The 16,352-nt window shown below is 38.9% G+C and overlaps 2 protein-coding genes and 1 long non-coding RNA gene across 5 annotated transcripts; 2 read left to right on the top strand and 1 right to left on the bottom strand.

Annotated features, from left to right (window-relative positions):
* The first annotated feature begins 280 nt into the window (after window positions 1-280).
* LOC147473092 (uncharacterized) lies at window positions 281-1,668 on the top strand. Of its 2 annotated transcripts, XM_086587838.1 has the most exons (3): window positions 281-521; window positions 609-961; window positions 1,286-1,668. In XM_086587838.1, exons 1-3 carry the CDS (start codon window positions 505-507, stop codon window positions 1,300-1,302), a joined length of 387 nt encoding a protein of 128 aa, XP_086443964.1. In that variant the 5' UTR covers window positions 281-504; the 3' UTR covers window positions 1,303-1,668. The 2 variants fall into 2 exon arrangements, with proteins under 2 accessions (XP_086443964.1, XP_086443963.1); XM_086587837.1 differs by having other exon boundaries at window positions 609-1,668.
* Window positions 1,669-3,491: 1,823 nt separating this feature from the next.
* Window positions 3,492-4,094, bottom strand: LOC147473091 (uncharacterized). Its single transcript, XR_015210591.1, has 3 exons — window positions 3,995-4,094; window positions 3,865-3,921; window positions 3,492-3,768 (listed from the first exon to the last, which is right to left on the bottom strand). It is a non-coding gene; the product is annotated as an uncharacterized LOC147473091 (long non-coding RNA).
* Window positions 4,095-5,106: 1,012 nt separating this feature from the next.
* LOC147473090 (uncharacterized) lies at window positions 5,107-15,817 on the top strand. 2 transcript variants are annotated; one of them, XM_086587836.1, is made up of 10 exons: window positions 5,107-5,487; window positions 5,580-6,242; window positions 6,316-6,488; window positions 6,580-6,981; window positions 7,111-7,886; window positions 13,645-13,722; window positions 14,843-14,922; window positions 15,017-15,076; window positions 15,212-15,291; window positions 15,381-15,817. In XM_086587836.1, the coding sequence occupies exons 1-2, from the start codon at window positions 5,110-5,112 to the stop codon at window positions 5,727-5,729; spliced, it is 528 nt and encodes a 175-aa protein (XP_086443962.1). In that variant the 5' UTR covers window positions 5,107-5,109; the 3' UTR covers window positions 5,730-6,242; window positions 6,316-6,488; window positions 6,580-6,981; window positions 7,111-7,886; window positions 13,645-13,722; window positions 14,843-14,922; window positions 15,017-15,076; window positions 15,212-15,291; window positions 15,381-15,817. The 2 variants fall into 2 exon arrangements, with proteins under 2 accessions (XP_086443962.1, XP_086443961.1); XM_086587835.1 differs by lacking the exon at window positions 5,107-5,487 and having other exon boundaries at window positions 5,826-6,242.
* Window positions 15,818-16,352: the final 535 nt, after the last annotated feature.

The raw sequence follows: 16,352 nt of genomic DNA, 5'->3' as shown, positions 1-16,352 counted from the left end.
GGATTATGAGTCTTTATTGTGGTGTATAAATAGACCCATTGTGATCAACATTGTTGGAGTTGAATGAATCGAATTTTGAGTTTGTTGACAGCTCATGGATATATCATTTTGGATCGTGAATGCATAAAATTTTAAATTTTGTAAGTAACCCAAAACAAATATGATTTTGATTAAAAAAATCAGAATGCGAAAAGTTATGTGAGAGTATAAAATAGAAAGAGTGATATTGGTTTCACAAGATGTATGAGCATGCATTTTCTTATTTATTTATATTCAGTTGTATCCGCGTTATGAATTTATATTGAGATTGTCACGTCAGACACCTGGTCTCAGATCACGGAGGCTGACGAAAAGGTACTCACATTTCTGCAAGATATAAGGATCTGCCACATAAGTGAGCCCAAGGGAATCAGACTGGAATTTGTATTTGAGTGCAACCCCTACTTCAAAACCACTGTGTTGGCGAAAACTTACCATTTACAAACAGATGGGAAGAAGCCGTTTATGATAAAGGCAATAGGGTAACCAGAATTTTCAGCATAAACTCTTTTCATGTCAAACCTGCAAAGTGTTGAGGACTATAGTGTTTCTTTTTGTTGTTGCTGCAGGACAGAGATTGAATGGTATTTTGGGAAAAGCCCAATGAAATTGATAGTGAAGAACAGACCAATGCAGGGTGCAGGAAAGACAAAGCCCATCTTTAAATTTGAAAGCTGTGAAAGTTTCTTCTATTACTTCAGAACATGTGAGGGTGCCAAATATGCTCTTAGGGATGAATCTAAAAATGAAAAAAACGGTGATGATGATTGTAGAGGTAGTGATGATTTTGACGATGACGGCGAAGATAACTACGGCGATGATGATGCTTATAACGAGGACGAAGGAGATGGAAATGATAGTGAAGACGATGATGATGATGATGATGATGATGGTGATGACAATGAAGACGATGGTAATGAAAGTGAGGAATACTGCATTCTCTCTTTGTTTTTATTATTTTAGCAATTGAGCTGTCACCATCACGTATTTACAGTGACACAGGAATTACATATCGTTACATTTCAACAATGACACAAGTATCCATATGGCAAAACTATGGAGCACAGTATTGTGACTTCATATATGAATGAATGACTGCACAAGGAGCAAATTAAATTTGACTTCTATATTTCTGTTAATTCTAGTGTTTGTTGTTGTTCTAGTATCGTTAATATGTGAATCCTGTGGAATAGTTTGATATATGTTTGGTTGGATTCTCTAACATATCATCCAACTTTGGAAACAGATGTCATGGGAGGATGACTGCAAGATTGGGTAAGGCTACTATCCTATTAAAATGAAAGGATAGGTTCGACTATATATTACAGGTCTAATATTTTTACAGGAACGAGCTTCTATATGGGGTAATACCAGAGGCTGTTAAATGGTGTGAAGGCGAGCGTCGAGATTATAGAGATTATTGGGATTCAGATGAGGATGGTTCTGATCAAGATTGTTCTTTCTTTAGTGACGAGGCAGAATTGAATTCTAATGAAGACACTTTAGATCTGATGATGTCTGTGATGTTGTTGGAACTAATAAGCGTGCTTGTAATATTGATGGCCGTGCTAAAAGTTTGATTGGTGGGAATTGTCGTATCCAATCAGAATCGACACATAACAAGAAATCTACGGGGGTTGTGAAATGGTTTAATGGGAACTATGGCTTTATAATTCCAAACAGTGGTGGCAAAGATGTCTTTGTCCATCGAACTTCAATTTCGTCGAAAGGTTTCCAGACCCTTTTAGTTGGGGAGGCAGTTGAATATGGGATAGAGAGTGTTGATGGGAAGCTTAAAGCTGTAGATGTCTCGAGGCTGAACAGTTACTTTCCTGTTGGCAGTGGTGGATCCAGCAGGGCTAACAGTAGCATTGGCTACAATTGGGGTAACAACGGCGACTCTGGAGAAGGAAGAAGTGAGGGAATGGGAGATGGGATGGGTTCTGAAATGAGTAGACAAGTGATAAGAAAAGACATGGGTGGAGTGAGGAATTGCAGTGGCATGAGCGGCAATAGTTCTTGTGTTGTTATCAACAATAGAAATCAAGGAACCGATGGTAGTGGAAGGGGCAGAGCCGCAGAGGTAACACTTATGGCACCCATAATTGGGGTAGCAGGGGGAGGTTTGAAAAAGGGATTAGCAGCAGGAACTGTAATCAAATGTAAATAATGGAGAGAGATTCATCAGTGGTGGATATGTAACTGGCATCCTCGCTCTAGTACAGACCTGCCTATGTTGGTCATAGGCATTTCGGATGAAGCAGCAGATTCGGTTTTCTTCAATTAGCAGGTGCATATCATAGTTGTGGTTTTTCTTCATTTCTTAGCTGATGACAAATATGCTTTGTTGGGGTTCTCTACCAGAGCATCTGGAGTTACTATTCTCTACAGAGTCTACTTCCTTTTATGTTCACTTGTTTGATTATATTTGTGTAGCTATGAATTGGTTATTCACTTGGCTTCTGTCCTGTACAACTACTCATTGAAAGTTATGGTTTAGCATTTGCAACTGCTAATGTTTTCGCCTTGATGTCTCTTATGTAGTGTTTTTCCTTCAGTATTAAAACTCTTCGAGATGCCTTATCGATCATGAGTTTGTTTACAGAGAGATGTAATGTTTTTTTTTTTTGTAAATTTTAGAGATGCCTTACCGATCTAAAAGGGAAGGACTATATACAGACCCCATATCTCTCAAGGCAGACCCCATCTCAAGGCAGACCCCATTTTTTCTCAAGGCAGACCCCAAACTTAAAATTTTCTCAAGGCAGACCCCAAACAAAAAACATTGTTCTCTTTTTCACTTTTCACTCTCTTCCGCCGCTGTTCTCTTTCTTCCGACTCCTCTAAAATAAAAAAAAAACCAAGTGTTTAAGGTAATAAGAACTTGTTTATCCTTTAATTCTTCTTCTCTGGTTAATATCATCGTTTCAACGCTCACTTTGTCGGTAAAAAAATGACTTTTTTATGAACTTTTTGTGGTTGAGCTGATTTTTATGTAATATTTCTGGTTTTTTTAGTGCCTATATATTGCATCAGTTTAAGTTGAGATTGCATTACGCTTCTGATATTCGGCACCCTAATACTGAGGTACTTTGTTTTGTTATATGCTTCTCGTCGTTCTATACCATGACATCATCTTCTCAACACTGCAACAATATAAGCTGTTAAGTTAAATATTTTTATTTGTATAACAGGCTGCAGAAGAGCATTTGAAACAGGTAGTTACTCGTGCAAGTGATAATGATCTGACATATTTTAGCTCTGACCCACCTCAGCTTCAAAATTTACTTCAGAGTACGTTTTATACTGTTCGAATTCACTCAATTGAGTTTCCTTTTAGTTACAGCATATAAGTTGTTTAAAGTTCTTATTACCTTAAACGACTCATTATTATTTTTTATTTTTTATCACTTCATCATTTTTTACTCGAGTTCTTGTTTGTGTTTACGAATTTGTGAAGAAAACGTTTTAGACCTTTTAAAGAAAGACAGAGTAACATACTCATATTCAGACCCATCGGCCAAATATGCCCCATAGCTTCCTACAGAGGCTGCGACCAAAATAGGCCGGTGCTTGAGAATCTTTCCATTTTTTGTTCTATCAGACATGCTCTGCACATCTCTCATAGTACGTATCTCATGCCTCACATGCAATTTTAACACTTCTCTGCAGCAATGTTTCACTATCTTCTTTTGACAAGCCTTTAGATTCAAACCCCTGAATAGTAGCCTGTGTCACACACAAAAAGATGATGGAATCTTCTTCTTAAAAATATATTACTTACATAACTGAAAAAAAAAAAATAGACAAAGCTAGCCCAACTACCTGATAAGATGCCGTGAGAATAATATCCGCACCTGCTTCAAGGTAATCGAGGTGTACCTGTAACATAAGAGGTCATAATTACAAGCCAAAACTATTCTATGTGAATGGCAATGGAATAAAGAGACATTACAGTTTTGATTAAATGAGGAGAACTGATAAGACACTTGGCACTCCAAAGAGGGTCATTAAGATCAGCACCATGTGGTTCAAGTTCAGTTGCTAGTCCTCCATCGATCTTTCAACACTCGGCATGGAAATCCTGAAATATTTTTTTGTAGGTGTAACTTGTTAAGATCATCTGTCTCGGTATGGCTAACTGATCAATGATTTAAACAAGTGGAAATCCATCGTTTGTTACCAGTGGTTTTGGTTACTCAGCGGGCACTCTATTGTTTGCTGAGTATTCCATTATTTCCCTTGGTTGGTCACTTGGTCTACAGTCTGCACTGTGTGTAGATTTTGTTTCCCTCATGATTTTTTTGCATTTGTTATTAAATGTGGCTTTGGTAGGTTATGCACTTATGCCTAGTGTTTTCTGTGGATACAGCTTTCCATCTCGCACAACTCGAGTAGTTTTGTTTGTCTTATGTTGTGATAGATCACAAAATGGATTTGTTTGTTATTACAAAATAGAGGGCAACAATTTTTCTTTGCCCTCGACATTATCGCCTTTTAAGATATCTCGCACCCCCAAGTAATTTTGGGTTAAATCGCGAACCGGTACCAAAGAGTAAAAACTCAATCAATTCAAACTATTACGAAGACTTGAACAATCATGACAAGCAAAATAAGTACCTTTTCAATACCTAAGTTGTTATGGAGTACAGAGCCCAAACTTTGGAGACAGATGTGTATCACGAGATGGTGTCGCAATACCAGTGTCAGTCACTTCTGAAAATGCACAAAACAAAGAGGAAAATGAATATGCAAAAGACGGTATCACATACTAGGATAGTACATAGTTGCATACACAAAAAAGTCCAAAATAAAATTGTATGTTACCCAATTTCTCTATTTGGCAGCATGAATTGCCCAACCTGTAGTTTTTTTATGATTCTGTTTTATGCGGAATGTGTCTGTCTAGTTTTATGACTTTTATCTCATTTCCTTGCATGTTGTGCTTGGGGTTTCACTTACTAAATTCATTCACTTCAAAAGCTTGCATTTTCTCGTCTTGCATCATAAAGTTTGGGTTGTAATTGAAATTTGACTATTGTTAGCTATTGACGATTACAGGGGATAGTCATGCCACCCGAAAAAAGAAAGGGAAAGTTGTCTCTAGTCGCCAAAAATCTCATCAATCTGAAAAACCAAAAAGCAATAGTTGTAGAAGACCATATTGAAGAAGACGAGAATGTTGAGTTGGAAGAAGAACATGATGAGGAGATAGAGGTTTCTAATGGGCAAGAAGAAAATTTGCAGCAAGTAGATAATGTTGAGTTGGAAGAAGAACATGATGAGGAGATAGCGGTTTCTAATGGGCAAGAAGAAAATTTGCAGCAAGTTGATGAGAATGAGAGCGATGGAGAGTCTAAATTGGGAATATATTCCGGAGGTCCTATAGATAACCAAGTTTTGGTCGATTATGAGGACCATATTGCTCGCAAGATTTGGGCTGGAAAGGTATTTTTTTTTTACATCTATGCTTAATTCATTTTATAGTTGTGTTATTTATTTATTTATTTATTAAATTAAAATCTTGTTTAATTTTGTAGGAAAGGGGTATTCTAAAACTGCACCACCATACCGTCAAACTAGAGCAATGGGACATAAGTAAAGAACCACCTCTTTTCCAAAAGAAGCTAGAAGCTACCGGGTTATTAAACTTAGCCTTGTATTCGTGGAAGAACTTCAATGCAAAGTGATTTTTGCATTTTGTGAGAGATGGCATCAAGAAACAACTACTTTCCATCTCCCATTTGGCGAGATGACCATTACTCTCGATGATGTCACCCAAATTTTGGGGATTCCAATCAAAGGTCTTCCAAAGGAGGGAATCTATTTGTTAGATAAAGGAAAAGCGTAAGAATTGCTTATACAAGGGCTTGGTTTGACGCCAAAAATGTACCCAAAGTGAAAAAAGGGCATGTGACTCTAGAGTGGTTAAGGAAGACATTCTCTAACACCAAGATGCTACGGGCTGAAATTGTTGACCGTCATGTTCGAGCTTATTTGTTGTTTCTTTTGGGGTGTACACTCTTCAATGACAAGTCGGAGTTGGTGTACACGCTGCCTAGTTGCAAGTGTTCTTTGGAGGTTGACAATGTTTCAAAATATGCTTGGGGTGTCACTGCATTGGCTTATTTATATAGGGGAGTTGGCAAAAGCATCTCAACGAAAATGGGAGACAAGTTGCGGGGTGTATGACATTGTTGGAAGTAAGTAGTATTTTATTATTGTAGGAGTTATCTCATTTTTAAAATTTGATTTGTTCACAAAATACTTTTGTAGGCTTGGGTGTATGAACACTTTCGTCTTCAAAATTCTCCCATGATCAATATGGACTTTAAAAGGGATATGCCCCTCAGATGAGACGGTGGATGGTATATCCCTCACTTTCAATGGCCACAGTGTCTTCTTTGATCTACCTTCGGGAGGAGATAGACTTATTATCAGCTAGAGAAGTAAGGATATAAGTTTAATACTTTCTTATTATAATTTGTTAGTTTGTAAAATGATGGAAGAGAATAACAATTATGAATTTTTGTGTGTTAGGTTTATTGGGACCCTTACAAAGATGTTCGTGACATCCGACCATTAGACGATGTTACTTTTTTTAATGGCGTATTGTGTGTGCTTGATATAGCTGAAGGCTACAATATTAACCGAGTTCTACGTCAGGTTGGATATGTTCAAACGATTCCTGGTAGGCCGATTCAACCTAAATATGGTAGTAAAAAAGCAAATGTGCGATACAATGTGAGTCATTACACTTTTTCCCGATTGTGGACGTCGGGGGATAATCATGTTTTGTCTAAGTTTGAACGTGGTGAACGTGTTGTGGCTTCCTCGGATTGCGATAATAGATACATAGATTGGTTCAACAATATTAGCCATCCTCGTATGCAGAATCCGAAGTACTTTTCACAAGTTCATAGACTTCCACCTGTAAATTGGGTAAGATGTATATATATTTTTTATTCCTACTCTTATTCGATTTCATTGTGTTCAAAAATTATAATATATCTAATGTTAGTCATATTTGTGATATATATACATTTGACTGTCAAATTACTTTATATATAGGAACTTATTGTAACAGAAGCGGCAAGGTTGCTTAAAGAATCATTGGATATAGGAGGAACCCAAGATGTTAGCACGTGAGAAGATGATATACAACATTCTCCAATTCAAACAAATCATTCAAGAAAGTTCACAAAGTGGAGGTGGGGGTGAAAATAGTGGAGATGTTGGTGAAAATAGTGGGGGTGGTCAAGATAATGGTGGAGATGGTGGTGAAAATAGTGGAGATAACATGGACATTGACACAACAAAGTTGACCAAACGACAACTTGCAATGAGGCAGAAGAGAAAGAAATGATGGTGTTAATGTTGGTGTTTCTATCTAATTGGGGTTTTTTTTTTGTTATCATGGAACATCTAATAGATGCTCTCATTTTGTCTCCTGTCTAAAACTTTTGTCTTTGATGACTTTATACTAGGGGTTTTGTAGTGGGTTGGGATGATTCTTCTTTTTCGTGGGATTTTATCTCTTATTATATTATCTAGCTAACTTAACTTATTTAAGTGTTTTATCTCTTATTATCTGGATAACCGAATCGCTATCGGTCGGGATTTATCTCCTAATCCTCATTCTTGCCGACATGTTCATTGGACTCAACCACCGCTAAGTTGGGGAAGTTGTCGGCTTATGTTTTTTGTGTAGGATTGTTTGGAGAACTACTGAGACGGTTTTGTATTTGTATATGTTGCGTTAAAGCAAAATTTCCTTAAAGATTCGATAAACAGCTTTAAGCATACTTCCGATTTGTTAGGTAAATCTGAAGAGGTATTATTATAAGGTAAGATATTGTTGGAGTTATCCCTCACATGAGGAGAGAAACCGAGCCGACGTAAACGGGCTAATTCGCATCGCGATAAGTCGAGCGCCAGCGCTTTGATAGAATATTCGGCCGTCGAGTTCGATAACATAGAGGCGACCAGCATCTTCAAAAAGTGGCCCCAGCGCCAGCTCGGCTTCAGTCTTCAGCGACTTCGCGCCAGAGTGAAGCCTTAGCCAGCCAAGGCCAGTCTATTTTTCGTGGGCTTTGCTACAAGATTACCAGAATTTGGTTTTGGAGATAAAACCAAAATCAAGGTTTTGGAAAACCTAACCTATGAGAACCAAACAAGTCGGAAGGATTGGAATCCGGACTAAAACAAAGAGAGAAACCTTCTGAGAGATACAACCCACAGAAAGAGATAAGAGTGATCTAGTAAGGTGAGAGACTGTAAAGGAGAGATTGTAATCTTCCTTCCCATTTTATTAAGAACTGGCTCTTGTGGAAGTAGGCATCATTGGCCGAACCACGGTAAATCTTTGTGTTGTGGTTTGTTGTTTAACTGCTTTACATTATTATTTGTTGTTGATAGTTGTTTAGCGAGTTGGGCATGTTAGTATAGGTAGTTTGTGATATTTGAGATTTATCTAGAGTTGAAGTGTGTTCATACAAGTTATCTGTGTAGTGGGGGAACCGATTGGTATTGGTGTAATCCCCAACAAGTGGTATCAGAGCCTTGGTTAGAATAGCCTAGGGTGTTATCCGAATCTTGGTCGGGAAGGTGTTTGTGAAATTCACGAGAGAAGATTTGAGGTTAAATAACTTGTAAAGATGGACCATTCCGTGAACACTTTCGTATGATGAGTCCGAATAGGAAGAACTACACCATCCGGAAAGCCAAGATGGAAGACTTGCTATCTTGCAAGGACTTGGCACTTCCCATGAGAATGAGGGAGTAAAACCGAGAAAAAGGCCGATGAAATTTGAATGGAAAAAGCTTGTGACAGAAAAGCTATTGGGTACATTCGACAATGGATAGACGGCGGTGTCTTTCACCATGTGGCCCAAGAGACTACGACGCCCGATCATGGAAGAAACTTCGAAGACCTTTATGAGAGGAAGTCGGGTGGAAACAAAGTGCTAGTCGTTAAGAAGTTTGCGGAACCACGAAGTACCAAGAAGGTTCTTCATATGTCGAGCATCTTAATGAAGTCTGAGAATATCATCAATCGGATGCATTTGATGAAGATCAATTTGGGAGGCGAAGTTGAGGCTTTGTTTCTATTAGGCTCTCTTCCCGAAAGTTGGGAGACATTAGCGGTTTCTCTACATGGAGCGACCAAGGATGGAATTGTTACCATGGAGATGGCTACCACGCCTTTGTTGAATGAGGAGACTAGAAGGAGTGCAAGAAGCGGCTCTTCTAACTTCGAGAGGTCCTTTTCACGAGAAACGGGGGAGAGGTCGAAGCGAAAACCATCTCGTTCTAGAGGTGATGACGTAAGTAAATCTAGGGGTGAAGCTAGAACTCCTAAGGCGGAGAGGCAATGTTACTATTGTGCCACCAAAGGCCACTTCAGATATGAGTGCAGAACACTGAAGAGGGATGAGAAGAATAACTGTGTACATGAAGACATGGTGCAGAGGAACGGAAACACAGGCAAGAGATACTACCGCACTAGTCGATGACCTAGTGGGAATTGTTCAGATTGTGGTGTGTCTTTGTCTTAGTACCTCATGTCGGGGATACTGAGTGGGTGATAGATCTGAGGAGCATCCTATCCGTCACACCGCCGGGGGGATTCTTCACTACCTACAGTTGTGGTGAATATGGTGAAGTGAGGATGGGTAACAGTGGCGTCTCGAAGATTATAGGCATTGGAGATGTTCACATAGAAACCAATGTCGGCTACACCTTGACACTCAAGGATGTAAGACATGTCCCCGACATACGGTTAAGCCTAATTTAATTTGGGAAATTAGATGATGATGGCTTTGTAAACTCGTTTGGTAGCGGGGTATGGAAACCGACCGAGGTTCCATTGTAGCGACGGAGGAAAAGAAAACTTGCTCTCTTTACAAAACAGGCTAGTTTGTGTAAAGCGAATCGCGCGTGAGAAGAAACTTCATCCGAACGTGGCACAAGAGACCGCGGTCACATGGGCATAAAAGGGATGGAAGTTCTTGCTAAGCAAAAGGCCATGCGGACATTAAAGGTACACATTTAAATACATGTACTCATTGTTGTTTGGTAGGAAAGCAACACAGGTGTCTTTCCAAAGATTCCGTCTCACGAAAAAGGACAACGTCCTTGAGCTAGTGCCTGACGACTTATGTGGTCCTATGAGAGTGAAGTCCCACCAGGGGAGCCGTGCTTCTTGACATTCATTGATGATCGTCAAGAAAGATATGGGCCTATAGTCACGAAGACCAAGGATGAAGTACTTGGCGTGTTTGAGAAATTCCACAAAGATGGTGGAAAGAGAGACCGGAAGTTGTTGAAGTGTATTATTTCGGATAATGGGGGTGAGTACATTGGGCCATTTGAAGAGTATTGCCCGAGTCATGGGATTAAGTCATGAGCGGACCGTTCCCAAGACACCGCAACAGAATGGAATAGCGAGAATGAACCGCACCCATTGTAGAGAGGATAAGATGCATGCTATCTCACTCTAAGCTACCTAGAAGCTCTTGGGTAGAAGCAATGCGTCTGACCGTGCATGTGTGATCAACTTTGTCACCCGAAGAAAAGCCTCGAATAGTGATTATCCGAGAGAGTATGGTCGGCGAGAGATGTTGATTATGGATACTTGAGGGTATTTGGGTGCAGGGCATTTGTGCATATTCCGAAGGATGAGAGATTCAAGCTTGATGACAAAGCCAAGCAGTGCATTTTTCTGGGTTATGGAGATGAAAAGTTTGGTTACAAACTATATGATCCGATTAACAAGAAAGTAATCCGAAGTCGAGATGTTGTGTTCTTAGAAGACCAAACCATAGCAGACTTTGAGGAGGGTGAGAAGCTACAGGCTTTCACCAATGATCTTGTTGATTCAGAACGAAGTTCCCTCGTGGAACGTCGCGAGAAGGCATTGAGAATCTGAGAGAACCATGAGTTTGAAGCTCATGATGAGAATCTATTGCTCATGATGGGATAGAACCTATTGGTATAGAAGATCTGAGATGAGATGCATGAACCACCACCGAGCAAGCGAAGTGTATCCTCCGAGGCACCGGCCGGATGGGGCAAGGAGGTCGACCGAGGGAGAATAGCTTCAACCCGGTATCCACCACATACGTGCGTCTTACTATCGGATGGTGGAGAACCTATGTACTATCAAGAGGCACTTGAAGGTACGCACAAAGAAAAGTGGTTGAAGGCCATGCATGGCGAGATGGATTCTTTGCATAAGAATCACACTTATGAGTTAGTTGAGAAACCCACAGGGGAAAAAGTTCTCAAGAATAAGTGGATATACAAAGTCAAGCATGAGGAGAACAATCCTCACCCAAGGCACAAAGCTTCGCCTTGTTGTGAAGGGATTCGGTCAAAGGAAAGGGATTGACTTTGATGAGATTTTCTCTCTGTAGTGAAGATGACTTCTATCCGGGTGGTATTGGGTATGGCGCAAGTATGAACCTAGAGGTTGAAGCGCAGCTAGATGTTAAGGCGGCTTTTTCTTCATGGAGACCTTGAAGAAGATGTCTACATGGACCCGACCCGGAGGGTTTGAGGTCAAAGGCAAGGAGCACCTAGTATGCAAGGCGATAAAGAGCTTGTATGGGTTGAAACAAGCACCGAGGCGATGGTACATAAAGTTTGACTCCTTTATGGTGAAGCAAGGATACAAGAAGTCGCTTCCGATCATTGTGCGTTTGTTCGGAGATTTCGGATGGAGATTTCATTGTCTTTATTCTTTGTATGTGGATGATATGTTGATAGTTGGCCCAAACATCAACAAGATATCAAAGTTTGAAGAAAGACTTGAGTAAGTCCTTTGAGATGAAGGATTTGGGTCAAGCAAAGCGATACTTGGGATCGCGGATCACTTTCGTGTGAAAAGAGTGGAAAGTTGTGGCTTTCTCGAAAAAGCTATTGAAAGGTGTTGAAGAGATTCAACATGGATCAAAAGCGAAGCCCGGTCGGTTAATCCGCTTGGTGGCGGTTCCGCATGACCAAAGAGATGTGTCCTAAGGGGTGAGCATGAGCGAGAGTCGATGGAAAAGATTCCTTATGCATCCGCGATGGGGCGGTTGATGTATGCCATGGTGTGTACTAGACCGGACATTGCTTTTCGCCGTTGGGGTGGTAAGCGATTTACATCAAAATCCGGGTAAAGAGCATTGGGAAGGTGTTAAGTGGATATTGAGATATCTCAAAGGCACTTCTAAATCATGTTTGTGCTTTGGTGGAAGTAAGCCACTTACTTGAAGGCTACAACGATCTGACATGGCGGTGATGTTGACTCGATGAAGTCCACCTCCGGTTATCACGGTTACTTTTGCGGGGGGGGCGGTTTCTTGGCAATCTAAGTTGCAAAAGTGTGTTGCCCTCTCCACTTCTGAAGGTATATATTGCGGCCAGCGAGTGTTGCAAAAGAGTTGCTATGGATGAAGAGGTTCTTCCCGAACTAGGGCTAAAAGCGAAAACAGTTTGTAGTTATGTGACGATCGAGGCGCCATCCACTTGAGCAAGAATCGAGTTTTCATTCTAGATCCAAGCACATACACGTATGCGTTATCATTGGATTAGAAAGTACTTTCGAAGACAAGCATTTGTGTATCGAGAAGATCCATACCGACAAGAACGGGTCGGATATGATGACCAAAGTCTTACCGAAAGGTAAGTTTGATGTTTGTTGTGCTATTGCGGAATGGCGACACACTCCCTCTGATGATTTGGCAATTGCATGGAGGTAGCCCCCTCCGTTGTTAGGGAGGGAGATTGTTGGAGTTATCCCTCACATGAGGAGAAAACCGAGCGGGCGGTCGGCAATCGCCTGAAGTCGAAGCGCCGCGCTCGATAGAAGCGCGACTTCGCCGCTTCGAGTTCGATAACATAGAGGCGACCCGCTCAAAGTGGCGCCAGCGCTCGGCTTCAGTCTTCTTAGCGACTTCCAGAGTGAAAGCGCGCCAGCGCCGTGTCTATTTTTCGTGGGCTTTGCTTCTGATTTACCAATTTGGTTTTGGAGATAAAACCAAAATCAAGGTTTTGGAAAACCTAACCTAAACGTAACCAAACAAGTCGGAAGGATTGGAATCCGGACTAAAACAAAGAGAACCTTTACTGAGAGATACAACCACGTAAAGAGATAAAGAGTGATCTAGTAAGGTGAGAGTTGGGAGAGATTGTAATCTTCCTTCCCATTTTATTAAGAACTGGCTCTTGTGGAAGTAGGCATCATTGGCCGAACCACGGTAAATCTTTGTGTTGTGGTTTGTTGTTTAACTGCTTTACATTATTATTTGTTGTTGATAGTTGTTTAGCGAGTTGGGCATGTTAGTATAGGTAGTTTGTGATATTTGAGATTTATCTAGAGTTGAAGTGTGTTCATACAAGTTATCTGTGTAGTGGGGAACCGATTGGTATTGGTGTAATCCCCAACAGATATGATTAATTTCTAGTTTTGTTGCTTCATTTGTGTAATTTACTTAATTTCTAGTTTGATCAGTTGAGTGTTCAGTTTGTCTGTATACGCAATTTCATTAAAGTTAAACTTGTGCTTTAAAATGAGATTTTAATTTGATATTCACTTTTAGCTGGATTACATTGTTTTAGGTTGCTGAGGCGGAGCAGAAAACTGTTGATGGCTTGTTCTTAACAGAGGCTAGCAAGGATAAGCCTTCCATTGGAACTGTAAGTGGTCTTTGACATACCTTTTGTCTGTAGCTGTCCAAATTTGGTTCGTAATAATGAACGTTATTTGTTAGGTTATGGGGTTCTAAGTTCTAACTACTAGTCTACTATTAAGTGATGCACAATTTCTTCATATCTATGGCATTGCTGTATAAAAGGTTTAAAAAAATGCATTGGTCTGTTTTTCTTGTATTTTTTACCGAAAGAACTTTACGTGAAGAGTCTGGTTCTATATGGCTGGTTCTAAAGGAGATTTGAATGTTAAGCAAGAACATATGGATGCTTTTGGTAACTGCTCTTTTTTACTTTTCATTGCACTATTTTTTATTTTTAATAGTGTTCATGGTTTATTTGTGCAATTGAAAAAATAAATTTGAGAATACGTTTGATCAACTTATTTGCTATATGTATTATTATAATTTCAAGAATTAGTAGTCTGAAAACACGCACAAAGCCATAAACTCATTGGGTTTGGACTGGAATTGTAAAGATTTTTGGTACATGTATATATGTGAATGCTTGTTGATGAATGTATGTGATTCAAAAGCGTTTAGTTCATAGTTTTTTCAATATTAACAACATTTTATCATTGGATACTATTTGTGGAGTATGGACTACTTAAAAACGTTGAACGATGTCTTCTTCAACTTCTTAGGACTAACGAGTACTTTCTACCTTGATGCTTTTCTTGGTTTATCGACTAGTGATAGCTAGTACCTAGCAAACATCAAGTAGTATGTACATACTTTCTGTGTTAACCAGAAGACGCTCTGGGAGAAGGACTGTCACTTCAGTTTTAAGGACCATAAGTAATTTTTCTGGTATAATATGGACGTCTGATTTTAGATATTTCAGTATGCCCATGGCGCCATAGTGCTCACTTCACTAGCAACAGGAAATAAGTATTTCAATATAACATGGCTCCATAATGACCCTTTTCATGTGTTATTTGTTGATTAAGTAACTCTGCATATTTGAACGCTAGTAGTATGTCATTATGTTAAGCACATTGGTTAAGCATAGATTATTGATTGGATAATAAGGAAATGCTTGTCACACAGGCCCATTGCTACAGGGTTTAATTATTTATATTGGTATAGTAACTGCTTCTTTTGCACAGCACAAGTAATTCTGATAATCAAGAAGATGAATCTGATCGACGAGTTAATCAAGTGTTGCATCGGAGGTTTCTTAGACAAGGTTACATCTTCTGTTTTTTTTACCTCCCTTTTTATTCTGTTTTGCTTTTGTGAAATGTGAAAAGTTTTGTTAAAAAATTTCTCTGTTATTGCAGTGAGATTGAAGGAAAGGAGGAAAAGATCAGATGAATCTGTGAAACGAAGATATGTTTCAGGTAATGTTGATTTGATGATTATTCACTTTTCATCAATTTTACTGGGGAAGATTTGACCTAGTTACTAATTTGATGTATGCGAAAGCATTGATTGCATGAAAGGTTAAGGCAGTTTTTATTTTGTTGTGATTGCAGAGTTGAATGTGGATTATGAGATAGAGCAGCTTAGTATATCGGTTGATTATCTAGTGGAGCTTTGCAGAACTTTTAATCCTGTTCGTGTTCTGCCTTATTTTAGTGAAAGTTTCTTTTCTTGGTATTGTTTATGGTTTTGTTTTGATGTTGTATATGTGACTTGTTGTAGGTGGAAACTCATACTTCTTTCTTGAATTTGTCGCATCAAGCTGTGGACTTCATTTTAGGTATTATCCGTTTCTTTTGAAATAGGAATCTGTATTTCCATTCAGCTAAATGACTAGTAGACTTAGTTTGGAAGCTTGTTGCATTCTAAGTCCTTGGGTTTGGAAAAACAATCGATTTGGTAGGGCAAGAAGAAATGGCTAAGTGCATGACTATAGTTTAGATTGAATGGAAAGCTACCTTAGAGGTTTAGCTGTTTTAGATTATAAAGATAGAAAAAATCAGCAGGTTAGATCTCAGAAGAGATATGGTGAAGAAGAAAGTTTAGTCTTTCTAATTTCGTGTATAAATCCTGTTGCTACAAGGTTTAATTATTTATATTGGTATAGTAACTGCTTCTTTTGCACAGCACAAGTGTGGTCAATAACAATGGTTTTATTAGGTTGGTACTTTTTAATTTCAGTTCAATTATTATCGTTCATTACTTTGTATTGAAATTTTGTGTTTTGAATTTCAAGTTGGTTTTGTGTTATCACTAACTCCAATTTCAATTCAATTCATGTTTTCATATTGTATTGAACATGAAATGAAGAATACAAACCAAATTACCAAAATATTGTGTTCGAAATTTTACTAAAATTTAAAATTCAAATTCAAATTTTAAAATTTGGGCGGGAAATTTCAATTTCAATTTCATCTTCAAGACTTCAAGACTTCATATGAAAAAAAAAAAACTACAAATCAATTGACCAAAAAAATTGAATCAAAGTTTTTCCTTCACTATATATATGCTCTGAACCCAAAACCCTAAACCCTAAACTGAGTCGTGTATTTAAATTTCAAAAAATAATTTTGTGAGCCAAAATTCAATAATAAATTTTGAATTAAAGAAAAAAAATATTGTTCAAATTTAATTTCATTCACATTTCTCAGAAAGTACAAAACCTTACCCATAAACCTTAAACCCCTCGAATCG

Source organism: Coptis chinensis, unplaced genomic scaffold (genome assembly GCF_015680905.1).
Source record: "Coptis chinensis isolate HL-2020 unplaced genomic scaffold, ASM1568090v1 utg4887_pilon_pilon, whole genome shotgun sequence".
In the NCBI taxonomy this organism is placed as follows: Eukaryota; Viridiplantae; Streptophyta; class Magnoliopsida; order Ranunculales; family Ranunculaceae; genus Coptis; species Coptis chinensis.
The sequence above is the reverse complement of the archived record's forward strand: the minus strand, read 5'-3'. Positions and strand labels throughout refer to the sequence as shown.

Excerpts from the sequence above, each read along its gene's own strand:
- LOC147473090 (XM_086587835.1), top strand. The coding sequence starts at position 6,393 with ATGAGACGGTGGATGGTATATCCCTCACTTTCAATGGCCACAGTGTCT. Across the intron at positions 6,489-6,579 it reads ACTTATTATCAGCTAGAGAA|GTTTATTGGGACCCTTACAA; the intron begins GTAAGGATATAA and ends TTTGTGTGTTAG. Across the intron at positions 6,982-7,110 it reads GACTTCCACCTGTAAATTGG|GAACTTATTGTAACAGAAGC; the intron begins GTAAGATGTATA and ends CTTTATATATAG.